Source organism: Crinia signifera, chromosome 6, assembly GCF_055691185.1.
Source record: "Crinia signifera chromosome 6, ASM5569118v1, whole genome shotgun sequence".
NCBI lineage: Eukaryota > Metazoa > Chordata > Amphibia > Anura > Myobatrachidae > Crinia > Crinia signifera.
Window position 1 is genome coordinate 167,363,139 of NC_139222.1, and position 21,377 is coordinate 167,384,515.

Here is a 21,377-nt window from a genome sequence, read left to right on the forward strand (position 1 = left end):
GTTAGCTTTCTGGTCAGTACAGAGTTTCCAATAAGTGCCCAGGTTTTACATGTCATCCCATTCCATTATTTTTCATATTACACGTTAACCTAAGTGTTACATGTTGTTTCATACCACTGTTTTTTAATGGTAGTTGTAACTAAGTGCCTTGACTACACATGCATGATGGGAACACCCAAAAATGGGTGGAGCTTGGCTAAATTACAGATTCTGGTGGCCCTGAAACTGGTTCTACCAAGGCAACAGTCCTGTCTGCTCTGCCCTCTAACCAGCCATATAGCTGACAGTGAGTTCCTCTTCTTTGACAGTAGAATGGAAAGTTATAAAACTTATTTTATGACCTCTAACTGTAAATCCCAAGTTTGTATAGTACTTAATGTGTGTGAATGAGGGCAGGTGCATTCCTGGAGTAATGACCATAACCAGCATTACATTATCTTTTTATTCACTTTAAAGATACAATTTTTGTTTTTGGAACATTGTGATTGTCCTACAGGGGTATCCAGTAGAGTAGACAGTGTTATTTTTAGTTTAATATCTGTTTATTGTTTCGCATCATATTTGTACTTAAAGGAATGTGGTCAGGAAACCAACATTTGATATCCCGATAGTCATAATGGCAACAGCAGCATCCCGACAGTAAGTTCTAGGGATAGTTTTAGGTTTAGAATTTCCACCAGTATCTGTCAGCATGCCACTGTCTGCATTCTGACCACTAGGACAGCTACACTAGGATACCTTTGTATTATGATGCTTTCTTAAGGTAATTTTCCCAAACATATTGTCATCAACAGTTGTCATTATAAAACATAAATTTCTACAAATCTTATAGATCACAGAACCATTCTTGTAAAGGAAAAAGGGAGCAACCCATCCCACCTGGGAATAGCACTGTGGACTTGTACAGTCATTGGGGTCAGTCATATTAGTTGTGAATCATCGCAGCAGCTGGTTTCAGCCATTATTGGCATAAAAGTGCTCTCTGCCCCATAGGACACTGACCAATTTTGTGCAAGTCCGGGCTAAAACCAGCCCATGAAGTGTGTGACATTGGGTGCCTTTGCCAACATTTAAAGGCCATGGCAACTCACACCCTTTGCATTCAATAGGATTAAGCTCCTTAGAGTAAACCTAGCTATACATCAGAATGATACAGTATCATTCCAACCAGCCAACTATTTATATATTAGTCCAGTGGCCCACATTGAACACTTTCATGACACCGCTGACATTTCCAGTTGTAGGGTTTTGAACACATCTTTACAGGCAGGCAGTCTTTCACTTTATTTACATTGTATTTGTTTTTGTGATGTAAAGTGTTTATACATCAGATCAGGCAGTTGTAGTCTCTTGATTTTCCATGATTAAGGCTAGTATGTGGTACAGCTCTTTAGCCTGCAATAAAATAAAAACACACATCATTTATATGGCTGAAAAATGAAGAATTGATAGCTTTTGTTTGTAAAATTCGCATATACATAATTTAAAGGTATCTGATTTTAACAATTTTATTAAAAATGAGACCTGCTCTGGAGTTGCGCAAAAAAAAAAAGATGCAGTGTTTTCTATAGACTTTTCAGTCCTGCAATTGAATATCATTAAAATCTGGCCAGTTAGGGTGCAGATGTGATAAGCTTTAAAAAGAGAGAAATGTGAGGGTGATAAAGAGAATTAAATGCCCAGCCAGTTGGCTCCTAACTGTCATGTCATCGGCTGTTTAAAAAATGACTGTTATGGGCTGACTGGATGTTTATCACTCGTTATCAACCTTGCATTTATCTCTTTTTAAGGCAGGCATGTCAAAACTCTGGCCCTCCAGCTGTTTTGAAACTACAAGTACCATGATGCCTTGCAATAGTTTTGCTATTAGGGAATGCTAAAAATATGGCAAGGCATACTGGGATGTGTAGTTTCACAGCAGCTGGAGGGCCACAGTTTAGACATGCCTGTTTTAAGGCTTAATAGATCTGCCCCAATGTTGGGGAAACCTGACCTTAAGGTGTGTACACACAATGCGATTTTGCTTTAGATTTGGACTATATAGTCAAAATCGTATAGCAAGTTAGCTCAAATCTCACCATGTTAAGGGGGTGTGCAATGCAGATGTGCGGTTGGTATTATGAGTAGAAATAGATTGTACAGGCAAGTCTATTTCTACTATATCGCATCGAGGACCCCCACTGGCCATCATCCGTCACACATTACCCCACCGGGTTCTCGCGGCCACTGATGTGTACATATCTTGAGGAACTGCAGCCCCCACTCACTTCCGTTTATGTCAGTGTTCTTGATTCCATCATCATTGGGGGAAAAAATGCTATCCATGTTAGAGTTGCAGTGTGAAACCACTGCTAACCAAGAGAAAGCTATCAGGCAAATCTCACATTTGCCACAAAACCGTTTAGGCTAATGTTCTGTGAATAGAGGAGTTAAAAATTTTAACTTTTTGGAAGACATGGGCTATTAAACATAAAATTTGATGGCAGTTAAGAACCACGAGGCCCAACTACGCTGCACACAATAAAAACATTGTACAAACAGTCAAGTGTGAGGAGATCCCGAAGCAGGAAATCAGGTCCTAAAGCAGGAGATCTGCTGCTTCAGGACCTGGGTCACTTGCCATAATAAAAAGAATCGTGACTGCTGCTCTCACCAGGATATTCTCCCTCAGAAATATCTGGTAATCCGTCCATAATCCAAAGCAATTAGGTTGTGCAGCAAAAGAATGGAAAACTGGAATTTGCCCTATTATTATTATTATCCTTAAACTCATGTGTGTTCAATGCGCCGGGCTGAGCTCAGTCTCTTGTACAGGCTAGACCTGTGAAGTTACATGTATGTTAAATTACGGTATATGATTTTATTATTATTTGTGGTAGTACTCTGCATCTTGATAAAAAATGTCATAATACTATTAGTGTAACATTTGCCATGTTGCCAGCCAGCTGCTCGTCCACTCACCTCCTTGAGGTCCACCCACAGAGTGCGAGGATTGGTTGCTGTGCCATAATGTAGCTCTATTCCCGGTAGTGTATTGACATCGAGAGGGCGCATTGTACGCATACCCTGGATTTCTTGTAGGTTAATGCTCATGCTTGGTTGCTGTACACAAAGAATCAAGTTTATAATAAATACATGTAGGAATATATATATTTGATAACATTGCACACCATTATATTTGCAGAAAGTCAGTGTGAACATTGCCTTATATAAATGGGAACTGCTGAGTATGGGGAATGCATCCATTGCAGAACAGAGAAATCAGGAAAAAGCAGATGCCCTATTGTTACTAATTGGATTGTAAATTCCTACCATCTGTAGTATTATATAGAGATGCCACATAGTGATTTGCATGGCTGCTAGTTGCAGACACCCTTAATGTCAAGGTGATGGCTGTTCTTTAACATAACACAACATCTCAGATTGTCCTGGAGTATGAGGTTAAAATCTGTGTGTGTAGGTGGCCACAAGGTTCTGGAGAAATGGTCATATTGCGGCAATCACCTCCAGCAGTGTGACCTCCTAACAGTTTTTCTTCCATTTTATTGAAGGTTTCTAATCTTACAGAAAGAATATGGCTTAAGAAATGTGTATCCTCTTCTGCTTCCATTAGTTTTATTTAGCATATCATATACTAAAACCCCAAACTCATTGAGCACACATTACTTTTTTTGGTACTTGTTTCCTAGCACGGCGCCTGCGATTTTAATTGTATCCATCGGGTCCTAAAAAAATCGCGTTGATCGCATTGCATGCAACCAAATCGCATGCGATGCGATCGATGCGATTTTTACATTGAAACCAATGTAAAATGGTCCCTGAGACCCGATTTTACATTGGGCCCAATGTTAAATGCCCCCCAGACCCCAATTTTCATTGTATACCCACCCTGATGGGTCAAATGACCCCCCCCCCCCATTGTTAACACCACCCCACTATCAACACCAACCCGAAATGTGGCGAGCAGCGGCGGTACGTGTCCTCCGACCTTTTCATACCCCCACTATCCACATCGGTGTGGAGTTGATTTTATATAGTGTGGCGAGCGCAGCGAGCCAGAAGCGTGGCGAGCGGACGCCCATTACTTCACAGGTATTAAGAGTCAACTCCACGCCGACGTGGATAGTGGGGGTATAAAAAGGTCGGAGGACGCGTACCGCCGGCGCTCGCCACGCTTCGGGTTGGCGTTCATCGTGGGGTGGTGTTAACAATGGGGGGGGGGGCATTTCACACGTAAAATACCCACAATGAAAAATTGGGTCCATTGGCCCATTTAACATTGTTCCCTTTGTAAAATCGCAATGGACGCAGTTTTTTAATTGTCGGGGAAAAGGCTAAAAATAGGGTACTTATGTAGTATCTGGGCTGCCGATTTTTTGATTGTATGCCTTAACTTAAGGCATACAATCAGTGCGATGCGATATCGCATCGCATGCGACCCGATTTTTCCATAGGATTCAATGTTAAAATGGACTGAGTCCATTTTAACATGGAATTCAATGGGAAAAGGGGTCCTTTTCATACCTCTACTATCCAAGTGGGCATGGAGTTGGATATAAACCTGTGGCGAGCGTAGCGAGCCACCGAGCCCGAAGCGTGGTGAGCCCCACGAGGGGACGGTATTCTGTGTCCGCTCGCCACGCTTCGGGCTCGGTGGCTCGCTACGCTCGCCACAGGTTTATATCCAACTCCATGCCCACTTGGATAGTAGGGGTATGAAAAGGACCCCTTTTCCCATTGAATTCCATGTTAAAATGGACTCGGACCCGATTTTTCCATAGGATTCAATGTTAAAATGGACTATCGCATCGCATGCGATATGGTCGTATGCGATGCGATGGACCCGATTTCAAAATCGGCAGCCCAGATACTACATAAGTACCAAAAATAGTCCTGAAATCGCGTCGGTCGCGTCCATCGGATACCTTAAGTTAAGGTATGCGATCACCTGCGACGGGCGCCGTGCTTGGAAACAAGTACACTTTCATTAAAAGCAGGTAAGTCTACCCATCATGCTTCAGTGATGTCACTGCTTAATAGTATATTCAGGGGCTGAATTTGCATGGCTTAAATGTCTTTATCTGTAAATTTCTACCTCTTCTGCATTTACTGCATTGTCAAAGCAAGGACATGGTACAGGTTGAGTATACATTATCCAAATTATTCCAAAAACCATACATTCCAGAAAGTGAGAATAGATTTTTTTGTTTTGTTAAAAACACTACTGGGGTCATCTGTAACAACACTACTGGGAGGGAGGGAGGGGGGGGCATGATATGTAACTGGCACTACTGGGGACAACTGTAACAGCAGTACTGGGGGGGACATGATATGTAACTGGCACTAAATATGTGCAAGACACTGATTGCTTGGCATTCAAAGTCAGTTCCTGAGATAGTATGCAAACTTTGTTTCATGTTTTGAAACCTTGTTTTATGCACAAATAAAATAATTTGTTTGAATTTCATGTATGTTTGTTATACAACATAAATGCAAGATACCTCAAGATACATTATTGAAATATAAAAATATTCTGAAATACGGAATAATCCGTTATCCAAAATTCTTCTGGTCCGAGCATTTGGATAAGGGATACCCAACCTGTACAAAGTTTACGGTCTGTTTAATTCTTTATTAAAGTGTTTGCAATGTTTCTATCTGTAATGTGGCATAGCTTGTAATTACGAGACATTTTCTATTCTGAAAGAGTATGAAAATAATGGTTTTATTTATAGGTGCAGACAGGTCACCCCTAGGCACAACATTATTAGTCGCCCTGTCAAGTCACCGCCCTCCTCATGTTAGGGCTTCCTTATTACCAAAGGAACACTAACCTTCACCACCACGTATTGATCACTCCCCGCTCACCCTTCCAGTTACACAATACATTAAAAATAAGCAATGTAAAAACATATATCACCTGCCCATTGGACTAGCAAGGAGAGCACTCCTGCAAATGAACATACTGTGCTGCCCCCCTCCCCCAACAAGTGTCACCTGTAGGTGCATGCCTCACGTGTCTAATGGGAAATCTACCACTGGGTCTCGTGAATGTCTAAATATGCACCAGCCCAGAACATGTATGTAACAAAGATATCACTGATTAGTATGTGTTTACTATGAAATGTGAGCCAAGCTATTATGCAGCAATGCTAGTCTGCTCATGAAATATAAGCCACACTGAGCAAATGATTTCCTGCATAAATACTGGAAAACAGTGGCAAGATTAAACTATTAGAAAACCTAAATGTGTTCTTTAAACTTGTTTTCACCAGATGCTGAGTTTGCAAAGGATAAAACTTTCATATGTATCAGCTGTTATAATGTAGGTGACCTTTAAGACTGGTGCTGGTGCATAATTTTGACATAACAATTACTGCTGACATCACGCAACTACTTACTCTGCTAAAGTCACGGATGCTCATATTTGCAACAGTCCTGACTGCAGTACACAGCTTGTGATAGAGATAAAATATTAACTAGCACTACATGCCCTATTCTTGTCTTTAGACAAAACATGGGAACTGTAAAGAGAGAAAAAGAGAAAGAATGGAGAGATAAAGGAAAGAAGTTACAGAAGAGAAGGAAACAGAGCAGAAAAAGGAAGCAGGCAGCGAGAAAGGCAAGAAGAAATGCATTGGTAGCAGGTAAACCGAGAGGCTGGGATAGATTGGCAGGATTTATGAAAAAGAAAAGAGATCAGTTCCTAAGATTATGTCACAAATCTCCCAGATTTTGGCAAGTGAGACACCGGAGAATTGTGTCCATTGTTGAAGATCCGGGGGAAGAATTCAGTCATTGGGCATGCCAGAACAATGTGCCAGATAAAAAAATGCGTGAAAAGAAGTCACACAAAGCAGCCATACAGAGACACTGGCAGAGATTTGCTGGTTTTATTAAAGAGAAAAAAAAGGCAATTAATATCAGTGGTTGGCAGATGACAACCAGACATCCCACCAGGTCAGCAAATCACATAATAGAGTGTCATTAGGGACCTTTACTTTCCACTTGCTACTTGGAGAGGGAAGTTACACCAAAGTGATGCTCGCCACAGATGCTCTTTGTAAGGAAAAAGTGACAGTTAAGAGATCCTAAATAAAAAAAGCACTACTTGAAAAGTGCAAAGAAGAAAGAATTACTGAAACATGGGTACGTTTTGGCCAAGTGTCAGGTACTTCAGTTGGCACGTGAGAGTCCTTTCCTGGCCCATGGTTATGCAGTCTTCAATTACATAGTATAGATAGTTGTTTGTATAGAACTGGCTGGTGGAGGAATCCTCTTATATTTTGGGTTAAACAGCATGCTGGACCCAACAACAATAACGTTTATTAAGGCAAAACTGGTCTGTGGATTGCAGTTCTGGAATAATCCACAGAGACCTAAAACCAGATAACATTTTGCTGACCACATAGGGACATGTAAAGATCACAGACTTTGGTCTGGCCCTGATAAATGTTATGGAGAAAACAATGCCTCTCTAATTGCTGGGACAACACGATATAGAGCTCCAGAGATTTTAGGAGAGTCTTTCGGTGCTGGTGTGGACTGGTTCGCATTTGGTATTATACTATATTTGGTATATACCTATATTTGGTATATACGCTCACCCTGCAAAAGCACCGAAGAGATTGTCAGCAAAATTCTTACGGAAATTCCATCGTATTCAGGGATCCTGCAACAAAGAATATTATATCCAAACTCCTGTGCAAGGACCAGACCTTCTGGCTCAGAGTAAATGACAATGTGCGAGAACACCCTTTCTTCTCCTCAGTTATCTGGGAGGACATAGAGAGTAGAAAAACAGAATCTCCACTCAAGCCACACATATATGTCATCAATATAGATCACCAACTTCCTGTGTCCCACAGTGAAGCTTTGAAAGAGCCAATTTTGCAATAGACCAAAACCTCTTTGATGACAATTTTTTTGCCCTAAATGGGATAAAATGTATCTTAACGTAGCAATGGAGCTAGATACTACATCATCAGTTGATGGCGACTAGCACAACAAAAAATAGAAAACACCTGTACCTGCTGCCTGCCCTGACCTCAGCTACGTCTCTGGAGATATACTGTGTGCCACCAGTACAGTTCTGCTTACTGACTCTAAGCGGTCACTAGTTTCTTTCTCTGTAGTTTGTTCTGAGAAACACTGTAAACTGGGGCGGCGGCCATCTTATGGGTGTTGGAAGAGCTGTTAATTATTTAGAAAATATTGGCAGTTACATCCAACTATTTGATAACTTAATACAGGGCTTGACAATTTTTTTTAAATCTAGGAGCCAGCATGAAAGTGTTAGAGCCAGACAAAATAAAAATAGGGGCAGTGCAAAAGTGCCGAAGGCGTGGAATTTTTTTTACAATGCAATGCCTATTACACATGTCACACACCCATTACATGTTATTCCACATGCCATAATGCCCATGACACATTATGCCACACACCGTAATGCCCATTACATATAATACCACACGCTGTAACGCTCAGTACAAATTACGTCACATAAGTGCCGCTTACCTTCATGGTCATTGCTACGGGTTGCATGCTTGATGCTAGGGGTAACATGCCGTTTGCCCAGGGGTAACTTGCCCTTTTTGCCCAGGGGTAACTTGCCCTTTTTGCCCAGGGGTAACTTGCCCTTTCTGCCCAGGGGTAACTTGCCCTTTCTGCCCAGGGGTTGCATGCTGGAAGCCAGGCTTGTCCAGCAGCAAGAAGCAGTGGGGGCTCAGTGCACGGTGCCCTGGAGAGCAGAGGTGCGGCTGCGGTGCCGGGGGAAAGACCTCTGTTTGATTAGTGGATAGTAGCCGCTGTCTCCCTCTCTGATCCACACAGCGGGAGAGTCAGGAGGCGCAGCGGCTCTGCGGGTACACGGTACCCGGCACCTGTCAGAATGACGCACTGCAGGGAAGGAAGGTCAGAGGTCTCAGCCACTGGCCGCCCTGCAGTGATTGGATGAGGCAGCGGCGGCACTGGGGACTTCTATTGGCTGCTGCAGGAGTCAGGATCAAGTGTATTTTAAAAATGTGTTCTTCTGCCGTCGCTGCTGCGAACACGGGGAGGGGGGTGGGGGTCAGGGACCGCACTGCCGCTTGCCTGACAGGACAGGGGAGACAGGTGGTCGGGCTGCCGACGAGCAGATTCTGCTTCCTCCCTCCCTGCAAAAAATCTGGTCGCCAGGAAGCAGAATCTGGTCGCCGTGGCGACCTGGCACCTGATATTTGTCGAGCCCTGACTTAATACATTTAAGAGATAAACCCAGGCAATGCTGGGTACTTCAGCTAATGTTTTATAAAACAAAGCTGTACATAAAACATTATTTGGGTACACACTGAGCACTATTGTCATCCAATCAGAGAGGTCGGACTGGGCTCTCATGCAAGTGAGCATACTGTGTTGCCCCCACCCCAACAAGTGTCACCCCTGGGCACATGCCTCATGGGCCTAATGCAAAATCCACCACTGGGGCAGACCATAATGCAATTTACATACCTGGCTGTTGTTTTCTAGTATTAGTAGATGTTGATAGTTGACAGCCACAAAGCAGGGGGTGATAATTCCAGGCTCACTGATCCTTTTTACCGTGAATATGTTGTATGCAAACAGTGGTAATTCAGATACCGTTTCTAAAGAAAACAAGAGTAGGTTATGTGTGCACCATAATGCAATTTAAACACGATGATCGATTTACTTCAATGAGTGCTAGCTAGATCACTTCCAACTAATAACATTTAGAAATGTTCTTATTTTATCTTCAATATTTACTTGTATATGTATTACTATGTTTTTCGGTACTCTTTACTTAGAAGGGCGCCCATCATGGCCATCTCGGGCATTGAATGCACTAAAAAATCGGGTGCGATGCGACCGACGAGATGCCTGAGATTTCCCATAGGGAACAATGTTAAATGTCTCAATTGACCCGATTTTCCTGTTCAATGCCTCAATTGACCCAATTTTTCCATAGGAAACAATGTTAAATGGGCCACAGAGGCCAAATAGGCACCCTGAAGTGTATAAAAGCCACCCGAATTGTTAACGCCACCCCACGATCAACGTCAACCCGAAGCGTGGCGAGCGCAGCGGTACGCGTCCTACGACCTTTTCATACCCCCACTATCCACGTCGGCGTGGAGTTGAGAATAGAAAGTGTGGCGAGCGCAGCGAGCCCCGCGAGGGGACGCAGATACCTTCACAGGTATCCGCGTCCCCTCGCGGGCTTCACAGCTGTCCGATGTCCCCTCGCGGGGCTCGCTGCGCTCGCCACGCTTCGGGCTCGCCACACTTTCTATTCTCAACTCCACGCCGACGTGGATAGTGGGGGTATGAAAAGTTCGTAGGACGCGTACCGCCGCCGCTCGCCACGCTTCGGGTTGACGTTGATCGTGGGGTGGCGTTAACAATTCGGGTGGCCATTATACACTTCAGGGTGCCTATTTGGCCTCTGTGGCCCATTTAACATTGTTTCCTATGGAAAAATCGGGTCAATTGAGGCATTGAACAGGAAAATTGGGTCAATTGAGACATTTAACATTGTTCTTTATGGGAAATCGCGGGCATCTCGTCGGACGCATCGCACCCGATTTTTTAGTGCATTCAATGCCCGAGATTTTTTACTAACGATGCCCACGATCAAAATCGTGGGCGCCGTTCTAAGTAAAGAGTACCTGTTTTTCTATTATATTCTTCTTTTCTAAAAAGGCAGTGACAGATTTAGAGAGCTATGTTACCATCAGATATTTTGGTTATTCATGTTACAGGTATGTTACTATCAAGTCAAGTCCTGTCCAGTACGATAGCAGGACTTGACTTGGTAGACTGCATTTGGCTGTTTCAAAGTGCTGCAATGCGTTTCTGCAGACCATTTCTGTCCTACCGTGTTGGATGGCAGTAAGAATGTTCATTTTTGGTGTTAGAGGTCCTTTTATATTATATATTCAGTGAGGTTATTGTGGTTGCTGAAATATCTATATTATATAACCTTTTATTTTACAAAATGTTTAAAAAAAATGATCCTGTCTAGAAAGATTTTTTTTTTTATAAAAAGCTAGTGAACAACATTTAAAATGTAAAACAAAGTGTAGCATAAACTTTTTTTAAATGCTAAGTAACTACTCTTAAGACTATGTATTCACTATCATATATACCTCTCGACAGGTTAACAAATTAACGGTACTTATGTAGTAACTGGGCTGCCGATTTCTAAATCGGGTCGGATCGGGAGATCGCATCGCATCGCATGCGACCATGCGATTCGATGCGATGCGATGCGATGACCCGATTTTTCCATAGGAATCAATGTTAAAATGGACTGAGTCCATTTTAACATGGAATTCAATGGGAAAAATGGGTCCTTTTCATACCCCTACTATCCAAGTGGGCATGGAGTTGGATATAAACCTGTGGCGAGCGTAGCGAGCCACCGAGCCCGAAGCGTGGCGAGCGAAGCGAGCCCCGCGAGGGGACGAATACCGTCCCCTCGCGGGGCTCGCTTCGCTCGCCACGCTTCGGGCTCGGTGGCTCGCTACGCTCGCCACAGGTTTATATCCAACTCCATGCCCACTTGGATAGTAGGGGTATGAAAAGGACCCATTTTTCCATAGGAATCATTTTAACATTGATTCCTATGGAAAAATCGGGTCATCGCATCCGATATCGCATCCGATATCGGATGCGATGCGATGCGATATCGCATCGCATCGCATCTGATTGTATGCCTTAACTTAAGGCATACAATCAAAAAATCGGCAGCCCAGATACTACATAAGTACCAAATTAACTTGTATCTGTATGGGCCAGATTCAGGTTGCCTCGCTACTATGCACAGTAAGCCCAAGAGCGTGCTCTTAACGTGGATTGTTTTGGGGTAAATATCTGCCTTAAATGCACCCTCTGGGGTTTAAAGCATGGGCTAACCAGTAGAATCTATGGGGTCTCTCACATTAGCTACAGGTTGACAACATAATTATTGAATAGCTCCAGCTGGTAAACTGCTGACAAATTTAATCTGTCCCTATGTGTACTGAGCAAGGATGGTCAAAGTTCTTTGAATACATTAAGAAATTAAGTAATTCCTATTAAATTATAAGTGAATTTGGTAATAAAGGTGTTTTCGGTACTTGTGTATTATAGCGGCGCCCCCGATTTCCATTGCGCAATGTTTTAATCGCATTGCATGCCATGCACCCGATGGCATGCGATGCAACGCGATTTTTGCCCCCTATACGATGAAAGATTGTATAAAGCACCCTAAAGGGTGCTTTTAAGCACTGTAATGGGTGCTTACAATGTTAAATGCACCCCCACGCCACCCCCCCACTATAAACGTGAACCCGAAGCGTGGCGAGCACAGCAAGCCCGCGAGGGGCGGTGGCACGCGTCCTCCGACCTTTTCATACCCCCACTATCCACGTCGGCGTGGAGTTGAGAATAGAAAGTGTGGCAAGCGCAGCAAGGTATCCTTCACAGGTATCCGAGTCCCCTCGCGGCCTTCACAGGTATCCGCGTCCGCTCGCCACGCTTCGGGCTCGGTGGCACGCTGCGCTCGCCACACTTTCTATTCTCAACTCCACGCCGACGTGGATAGTGGGGGTATGAAAAGGTCGGAGGACGCGTACCGCCGCCCCTCACGGGCTCGCTGCGCTCGCCACGCTTCGGGTTCACGTTTATAGTGGGGGGGGGGTGGCGGGGGGGTGCATTTAACATTGTAAGCACCCATTAGGGTGCTTATACAATGTTTAATCGCATTGCATCGTATTGTATGCCATATACAATGTCATACAATTTTAAAATTGTATGGCATTGTACAATATTGCGCGATATCGCGTCGCATCGCATACCATCGTATGCCTTATGGGATGCGATGCGATGGGCGCCGCCAAAATACACAAGTACCGTGTTTTCTGCCTATGGCAATGAATAAGTTAAAGATTAATCGGTACCTGTGTATTATCTGGGCGCCCGATACATCGCATCGCATGCCACTACTTAAGACATGCGATGCGATTGTACCTGATTTTGACCCTTTACCGGGAGGAGTGTACAATTTTTATATTGCGTTGCATCGCATGCCTAAACTAGTGGCATGCGATGCGACGCGACTCGATTATACCCGATAATACATTGTACAGGCACCCTGATGCCTGATTACAATATGAAATGCACCCCCATACCCGTTTTTTAATTGTACACCCACCCTGATGGGTGATTAACAACTGGGGGGGGGGGGGGGATTTCACATAGTAATGCCACCCCAGTATAAACGCCAACCTGAAGCGTGGCGAGCGCAGCGATCCCGCGAGGGGCGGCGGTACGCGTTTTCCGACCTTTTCATACCCCCACTATCCACGTCGGCGTGGAGTTGATTTTATATAGTGTGGCGAGCCACCGAGCCCGAAGCGTGGCGAGCGGACGCGTATTACTTCACATGTATTCCGCGTCCGCTCGCCACGCTTCGGGCTCGGTGGCTCGCTGCGCTCACCACACTATATAAAATCAACTCCACGCCAACGTGGATAGTTGGGGTATGAAAAGGTCGGAGGACGCATACCGCCGCGCTTGCCACGCTTCGGGTTCGCGTTGATAATGGGGTGGCGTTAACAATCGGGGGCCATTTAACATATTAATCACCCATCAGGGTTTGTGTACAATCAAAAATCGGGTCTGGGGGGGCATTTAACATAAGAATCAGGTATCTGGGTGCATGTGCGATTAAAAATTGGGCCCAATCGCGTCGCATCGCATGCGATATGATTGTATGCAATACGATATGATTGTATGCGATTTTTAACGTGCGATGAAAAAAATCAGGCACCCAGATAATACACAAGTACCTGCAGAAAAATTGGATATATAACAAGCGCTACAGTGGCAGCTGGTATCTTCCCCCAGAGACCATCCACACTCTGGAATATAGACAAATATTGAACACAAAAAATGGAAAAAAACAGCGATGTTAGGGGTAATTGCTTGTAGTCCCGGAGAGCAGGTGGTCTGATTAACCAAAGGGTAATTGGAACCACACTTACTTCTTAGTTCTTTCCCGAGTACAGTACATATAGCAATTTCTTTAAAACCTCACGTAAGGCACCTCACAAGTACCGATTAATCTTATAGATTCTTATTTTATACAGCAGTATGCTCTCAAATTCAGATGGAAGCTACCTAATTACACATGATGGTTGTAAATAATACCAATGCTTATTAAAGTTTGTCTTGCGCCCCATAAAAGGGCTTAAAGGTCCATACAAACTGGGCAACTATGTCCAGCGTGTATGGATAGCGATGATGTCAATCACCTCTGCGGGGAAAGCCGCTCAGTGCATACACACTGAGCGGCTTTCCCCCTGCCCGGCGCCAACGGAGGGGAGAGGATGGCTTTGCATAGTGCAGAGCTATGCAAAGCCGCCCTCAATGCTGCTCATCTGCTGGTATTAGCAGATGAGCAGCTTTCCCGGCGATGATGCGGGAGCGCACAGCAGCGCTCATCGCTGGGGCATACACATTGGGCGGCTTTGAGCTGAAAGACGCTCAAACAGGCTGTTTTGAGCGGCTTTCAGCTCAAAGTCGTCCAGTGTGTATGGGCCTTAAGTCTTTCAGTTGGCTGACGGTGAAATCCGGAATCACCGTTTGTTTCTATGTGAGTTTGAGGACTGGATTTGCTCCATGCTCCTCCACCATCAGGAGAACAGGCCATTCACTCACTAGCCCATCCTTTTTATCATTGTCTGTGTTTTTTATAATAAATTGTACTACACTATATGCAATTTATTCTTTTTTGGTGACCATTGTTCTGCTACTTCACTGCCATTTGAATGTGATTGTTTGGGGAGGAAAGGTGGACCCCTGCAGTCTTTGGATAGATTGGTTTTTCTATGAGGCAGAGAAGAGAAACGAAATACCATTAAGAGGGGTGTACGGTATTTTACCACATGTGTGTGCTGTACCATTGACATATATAGGGGTATTCAATGCTGTGGGCGAGTGGTGACAGCGAGCAGAGCTTCCTGCTCGCTGTCACCACTCACCCTGACAGTATTCAACGCAGCCCCCTCATACGCCAATTTCCCCTCGCTCCATTTTTTGAGCGAGGGGAAATTGGCGTATGTGGCTCCAGAAGCAGCGAGAATCGTGGCTATATACAGCGAGTTTCCTGCATTAGCCGCGGGTCTCGCTGTTTTGGGGAATTCTCGCCGTCCTGTGACGGTGAGGATTTCCCCAGAACGTTGAATAGAGCGAGCGGCCGGCGCGGGGGTTAAACAGCGAGGATCGCTGGTTTTCTGCAATCCTCGCTGTTTAACCCCCTCGCTGGCCACTCGCCGCGGCATTGAATACACCCCATAATCAGAGAAGAGGATCATATCCCTTAGAAAAGGGACGTATTATTCCACTCAAAGCGCCAGTGGAGGGGACCTTCATTTCTGTATTTTACAATTGGTTCCTTTAATGGTGTCAGGGTCACCATTGTTGATCGTCACCCACCACCAGGCAGCTTTATAGCGCACTGTTTCCAGAAATTTTCTACTGTTTTTTCCATGACCATAATCTACACTCCACTTTTGTGCCCATGTAGCAGCAAAAAAAATCCTACCTAGTGTTCAAAATAACCAATACTACAAATACTGTATTGCAGGTACTATTCTGCAGCCCAAATGTGCATGTCTGTACAAATCCTGTGGGATTGTCCGTGAATATTGGTTGATCGATACAACATGGTCAATAACAGCACAAAATGTAATCAGTCAGGTATACTCACAGCTTGGGGGTGGGGGTTCTACCATGCAATCCAACAATAATGCAACAATTATATGCTATATAACCAGAGTACAGATACATCATTGTACCTTAGGCCTGGAAAAGTTTTCAGACCTACTATCACTGCTTCACTTTTAAGTGAATTGTGAAAATTTGCCATAAAAGGCTAAAATAATGTGACATGAAGATTGTGTAGCACGTAATTATGCCTGAATATTGGGGAGCCTGAGATTTATCATAGTACAATAAAAAAAAATCATTTTCTATAATCACCCAAGAAGCGGAGTTTTGCCTGCAGAACATTCAGATTCTCCAAAGCCTTTAGCTCCTGTAGGACATTCTGCTGTACAGTCTGTAGGTTCAGGCGATTCTGTACATTGGTAGGGATGTATCCCAACAGTTCCTGTCTGTAGAAGTGGAATACAAGGGTTGTTGAATAAGTAATGTACAGTAACAAAACCTCTCACGTATGTAATGTTCTCTATTTCATTCTAATTTCCCAACAGGCCAGAGCAGGTAGACCACTGATTTGACAGTCTATCTGACTGCCTTTCATATCAGTCATACTGTCGCAACATCAGTTGTAAGATGGCTGGTCTTGAGGAAACATGGCCAAATATTGAGGAACGTGGTATAATCAGATTTTTGCATCTAAAAGAAACATCAGCTGAAATTAATTTCCAGCTTGTCGCGGTGTACAGTAATAATGTCATGTCAAGAAAAACGGTTTGGGTTTGGTGTACTGCTTTTGATAACAGCAGGACAGAGTTGTTATGGTGGTACCACTGGAAGGTTCTGGACCATATTCCCTACACCGGCACCAAGTAATTTCCATTTCTTTCGACCTTTGAAGAAGCATCTTGGGTGGAGGACCATATGTAGATGATGGTGATGGTCACAAGCTGTCATGTTCTGGCTTCAGGCTCTTGAAATGGATTTCTATATATATATTACAGGTAAGTGGTTTTGTTCAAAATTGAACAAAACAGCTCTATTAAACATTTTGTTTCATAATACGATCATTTTTCCCATTACAACAACTGTATTGGTTATATCCAGGTTCCTAAAAGAGGCTTCTGTCATTATTATTGATATCGGCAATATCCGTACTTAACCCTTTGAGTGCCAACGTTGCTGTGAGAGATCTTCCATATATCCTCTAAAAATGGCAGCATCGCTCACAGGGACTGTTCTTTTAGTATAAATACAGCCAAGTCAATTAATTGTTAAAATAAGTTTACAAAGTTTTGTTAAATATTTCACAAAAAAAAAAGAATGGTCGCTGTGAGCAGCATTGGCATTTTTAGAGGATATTTGAGGATCTCTCACAGCAACATTGGCGCTCAAAGGGTTATATTGCATACCCTATACACATTACTACCAGAATTATAGCCTACATAATATCATACTGTAGTCTGCACTCCAGGCTATCACTGCCATACCTACAACAGATATAAGCATTAGCACAACATTGTACTGCAGTCTCCAGCCTATCACGGGTTCCAGGCAACTGACAGACAATGTCTAGTCAGACAGTCAATAGGTCAACTCCAAAAGTCAGACATTGACAAAAGTTAGACATGCATTAGTTAGACATGCCAATGCACTAAATATCCCGACAAACTTTTTTTTAAACCATCTTGTTTAACATCCCAGTGGGCATAGAGGGAGAATATAATAGTGCCCAAAGCCATGAGCCATGCAAGGGGACGCCATACACCTATAGTGTCCATGTGCACATATTGATTTTCCATGTCGACATTTTACTTTGTGTCATTACCTTTGTCAATATCTAACTAATGCATGTCTAACTTTTGTCAGTATCTAGTGCATGTCTAAGTTTTGGTGTCTACCTATTTACTGTCTGACTAGACATGGTCTGTAAGCTATACAAAACCCCTATCACTGCCATATTTATACCCAATATACTGTAAGCATCACACAGCATAACATTAAACTGTAGCCCCCAGCATATACATCATTAAGATCTGAAGAAATGTATATTTTAATTCAGTCTTATGCTTTATTTTTCTGAACCATCCAGCTTTACAGTAAGGCTGTTTTACTTACTTGGTTGGGGGAGCGTTATATCCTTTTATCCGATGCATAATAGCAGCCACTATTCCTGTGTACATCTCCAACTTTTCCCGTGGACTCAATGTGAGAGATGTCCCCTGTATGTAGTCATGGCGTGCCTAACGGATGACAAATGTTGATTATTGCAGATTATAGATTGTGTACTTAATGGAACATTATTATTATTTGGCGTTGTTTACTATTATGTCCAATGTTGATTTCTAGGATTAAAAATATGAATGTGTTCTGATGGCAGGCATTCCTAGGCTGCTTGTGCTAACCTGGTTGTAATGCACTTGCACATACACCTCACAGCGCCCTCTGAAGGAAGCTTTCCATGTAACTCTTCTGAACTCAAAGGTCACAGAGTTGTCCTGGAGCAAGAAGTCATGAATGTAGTCTCCATGATGAAGGGGTCGCACGACTTCACCTGCAAGAAGGAAAAGGATCACTATATTCTGTATTTTTGGATGTGTATACTTGTATATAAAATATAAACCTGATCATTTTAGCTACTGCAACCCCTCAATCTCCACAATGTAAGAAAACCTAACAATTACCTTTGTTCTTGTTGGCAAATATAGCAAACTCTTCCATCTCACTAGGGTCAGAAACCATCAGCTCTTCACAGATCTGTGGAATTACATCAGCTGCCACCTGGTATAAGGGGAAGAAGATGTCAGTCATGCCTGTGTAGTAGTAGGAGGAGGAGGAGATTTTAACACCCCAGGTGATGATCTCATGAATCCTGCTGCCTCCAAACCTCTCCCCGTCTCTTTCTCAATTGGACTCACTTAATGGACCCATTCCGCTCACTCAACAGTGGCTACTCCCTCAACTTGCTTTTCTCTCACATCTTTGCTGTCTCTGACCTTCCTCTCTCCAACCATCATTTCTCACCTTCAGCATCTACCACCACCCTGCATATTCTACTCTCTTAGTTTTTCTTTTGTAGACTCTCTGCCTAGCAGCAATTTTGGTCTGGAGTTATATGTTTGAATACGGAGGAATACATGTTCATTTTATTGAACTTTGGGTACTTGTGAGTTATCTGGGCGCCCGATTTCTAAATCGGGTCGGATCGGGCACATCGCATCGCATCGCATGCGACCATCGGATGCGATGCGATGCGATGACCCGATTTTTCCATAGGAATCAATGTTAAAATGGACTGAGTCCATTTTAACATGGAATTCAATGGGAAAAAGGGGTCCTTTTCATACCCCTTCTATCCAAGTGGGCATGGAGTTGGATATAAACCTGTGGCGAGCCACCGAGCCCGAAGCGTGGCGAGCGGACACAGAATACCGTTCGCTCGCCACGCTTCGGGCTCGGTGGCTCGCTACGCTCGCCACAGGTTTATATCCAACTCCATGCCCACTTGGATAGTAGGGGTATGAAAAGGACCCCTTTTTCCCATTGAATTCCATGTTAAAATGGACTCAGTCCATTTTAACATTGATTCCTATGGAAAAATCGGGTCATCGCATCCGATGGTCGCATGCGATGCGATATCGCATCGCATCGCATCTGATTGTATGCCTTAACTTAAGGCATACAATCAAAAAATCGGGCGCCCAGATAACTCATAAGTACCGAACTTTGTAGAGAAGAGGTAATTGGATAAAATAGACTTGGTAGGTTAAGTGCATGGTTTGAGAAATCGACAGCCTGCCTGAAAGATGAGTCTTGAGGAAATACTTGAAGGATTGGAGGCTAGAGGGAAGGACACACTGAATGCAGCCTGGAAAACATCCTTTAGCAGGGAATGTAATCAAATAATTGGGCAGATGTATTAAGCCTTAAAAAGAGATTAACACAAGAGTGATAAACAGCCAGCCAATCAGTTCACAACTGTCATTTTAAAGGCTGTTTGCCTGTGAAAATGGCAATTAGGAGCCAATTAGCTGGACATTTATTCACCCTCGCATTTATCTCTTAATAAGGCTTAATACATCATCTCCAATGAGTGTGCATGAGAGACACAGATATTGTGCAAAGCATATCCTAGAAGAGACTTACTGCATGTTGTATTCTTTATGACATTGGTTAGTAGAAGTATTTTTATTGAATTTGATATGATACAAGTAGCCAATGTAAAGCCTGACCGAAGAGAACAGTGTAAGAAATGTCCAGTATTTAGCCAGGTAAGGAGGAATTCCTAAAGTGATGGAACCTCATCCTAGGACAACAAGAGGGTAGTCACCAAAAGGACAGCCCCCCATAGCCATCCAAATACCTAATGTGGGGCTAACATGAAGTGCAGACCCCATCTAGCACCCTGGCCAAACCACACACCTCCTCCTTCCCCCACAGGCGTCCCATGTTATTTTCTTAGAAAACAAGGTGATGGGCTTTAAAGTAGCAAAATAGTTGATACAGGGACAGATAAAAAAATACCTTAGTGCCAAAGGATTAACACCTCATTTCTGCCACTCCCCTTCAACAAAATCTGCACTGGCTCCCACTCCTCTACAGAATCCTCTTCAAAGACCTCACACTCACATACAGGGCCATCTCTAATTCCATTGCTCCATATATCTCTAACCTCATCTCCATTCATACACCCTCCCGCCCTCTACGGTCGGCTGACAACTGTCGTCTCTCCTCCACCCTGATCACTGCTTCCCATGAGTACAGGACTTTGCCCGTGCAGCACCCCTTCAGTGGAACGCACTCCCTCGCTCCATTAGACTCTCTCCGACCTTGCAAAGCTTCAAAAAGGGGCACTGAAAACTCACCTATTCATCAAAGCGTACTCTTCCACTGCATAAACTAGCTGGTTCTCCGACCCCTTGCCTGTTTACATCCTGCTATCTAGCCACCACCCACTTGGTTGCACCTCTTGTAATCGGTCTGTCTCCCCTTCCTACTAGATTGTAAGCTCCTCCGAGCAGGGCTCTCTTCCCTCCTGTTGTCAAAGCCCACTTCTCTTCACATTTCACTCACAGCTCTCCTATACTCCAACACTCTTTCATCTTCGTCTGCATACCCATCTCCATCATTGGCCTCAAGCCTCTAGTTGTATGTTGATTAAGTCCTCACTACTAATATGTAAGCTGTAATGTGTATTGAACTGTGGCGCTCTTTATTTGTACTCTACTTTTGTTATTTATTCAATGTTATGCCAAGTTTTGTCTCCCTGTATTGTTCCTTTGTACGGCGCTGCGAAACACTTGTGGCGCCTTATAAATAAGATCATAATAATAATTTCTCCTCTATTCGCATTTATCTTTGTTTATATATTCCTTAATGCTGCTATCTATATTTTTGACCACAATTACAGTATAAATACACCCTTTGGAAACTATCAGTACTACTACTAACTACCAAACTGCTAAATGCAATACTGAATCTTTACCCTTTTTCTTGGTTTATGCAAAGCACCTAGAGATTTGGAGAACAGTGCTATATCAATTCAATTGTTACCATTAATTACAGTATAAATAGCATAAAACAGATGACAAGAAACACTTTAAATGGACGATAGGTCAGGATGATAGGATGATCAGGCGCTGCATGGGTTTACATGGCTGTTGTAGATGCCATAG

The 21,377-nt window shown here is 43.5% G+C and overlaps 1 protein-coding gene across 1 annotated transcript in view; it reads right to left on the reverse strand.

The window, feature by feature from the left end:
• Positions 1–455: 455 nt before the first annotated feature.
• Positions 456–21,377, reverse strand: part of MYO15B (myosin XVB) — a 57,164-nt gene continuing 36,242 nt past the window's right edge. Inside the window, exons 33-39 of the mRNA XM_083147988.1 lie at positions 18,387–18,483; positions 18,108–18,256; positions 17,821–17,945; positions 16,024–16,157; positions 9,490–9,623; positions 2,962–3,102; positions 456–1,395 (exon numbers count right to left, since the gene is read on the reverse strand). Of these exons, the coding sequence (XP_083004114.1) occupies positions 1,333–1,395; positions 2,962–3,102; positions 9,490–9,623; positions 16,024–16,157; positions 17,821–17,945; positions 18,108–18,256; positions 18,387–18,483 (843 nt within the window). The 3' untranslated portion in view covers positions 456–1,332. The remainder of the gene's footprint in view (positions 1,396–2,961; positions 3,103–9,489; positions 9,624–16,023; positions 16,158–17,820; positions 17,946–18,107; positions 18,257–18,386; positions 18,484–21,377) is intronic.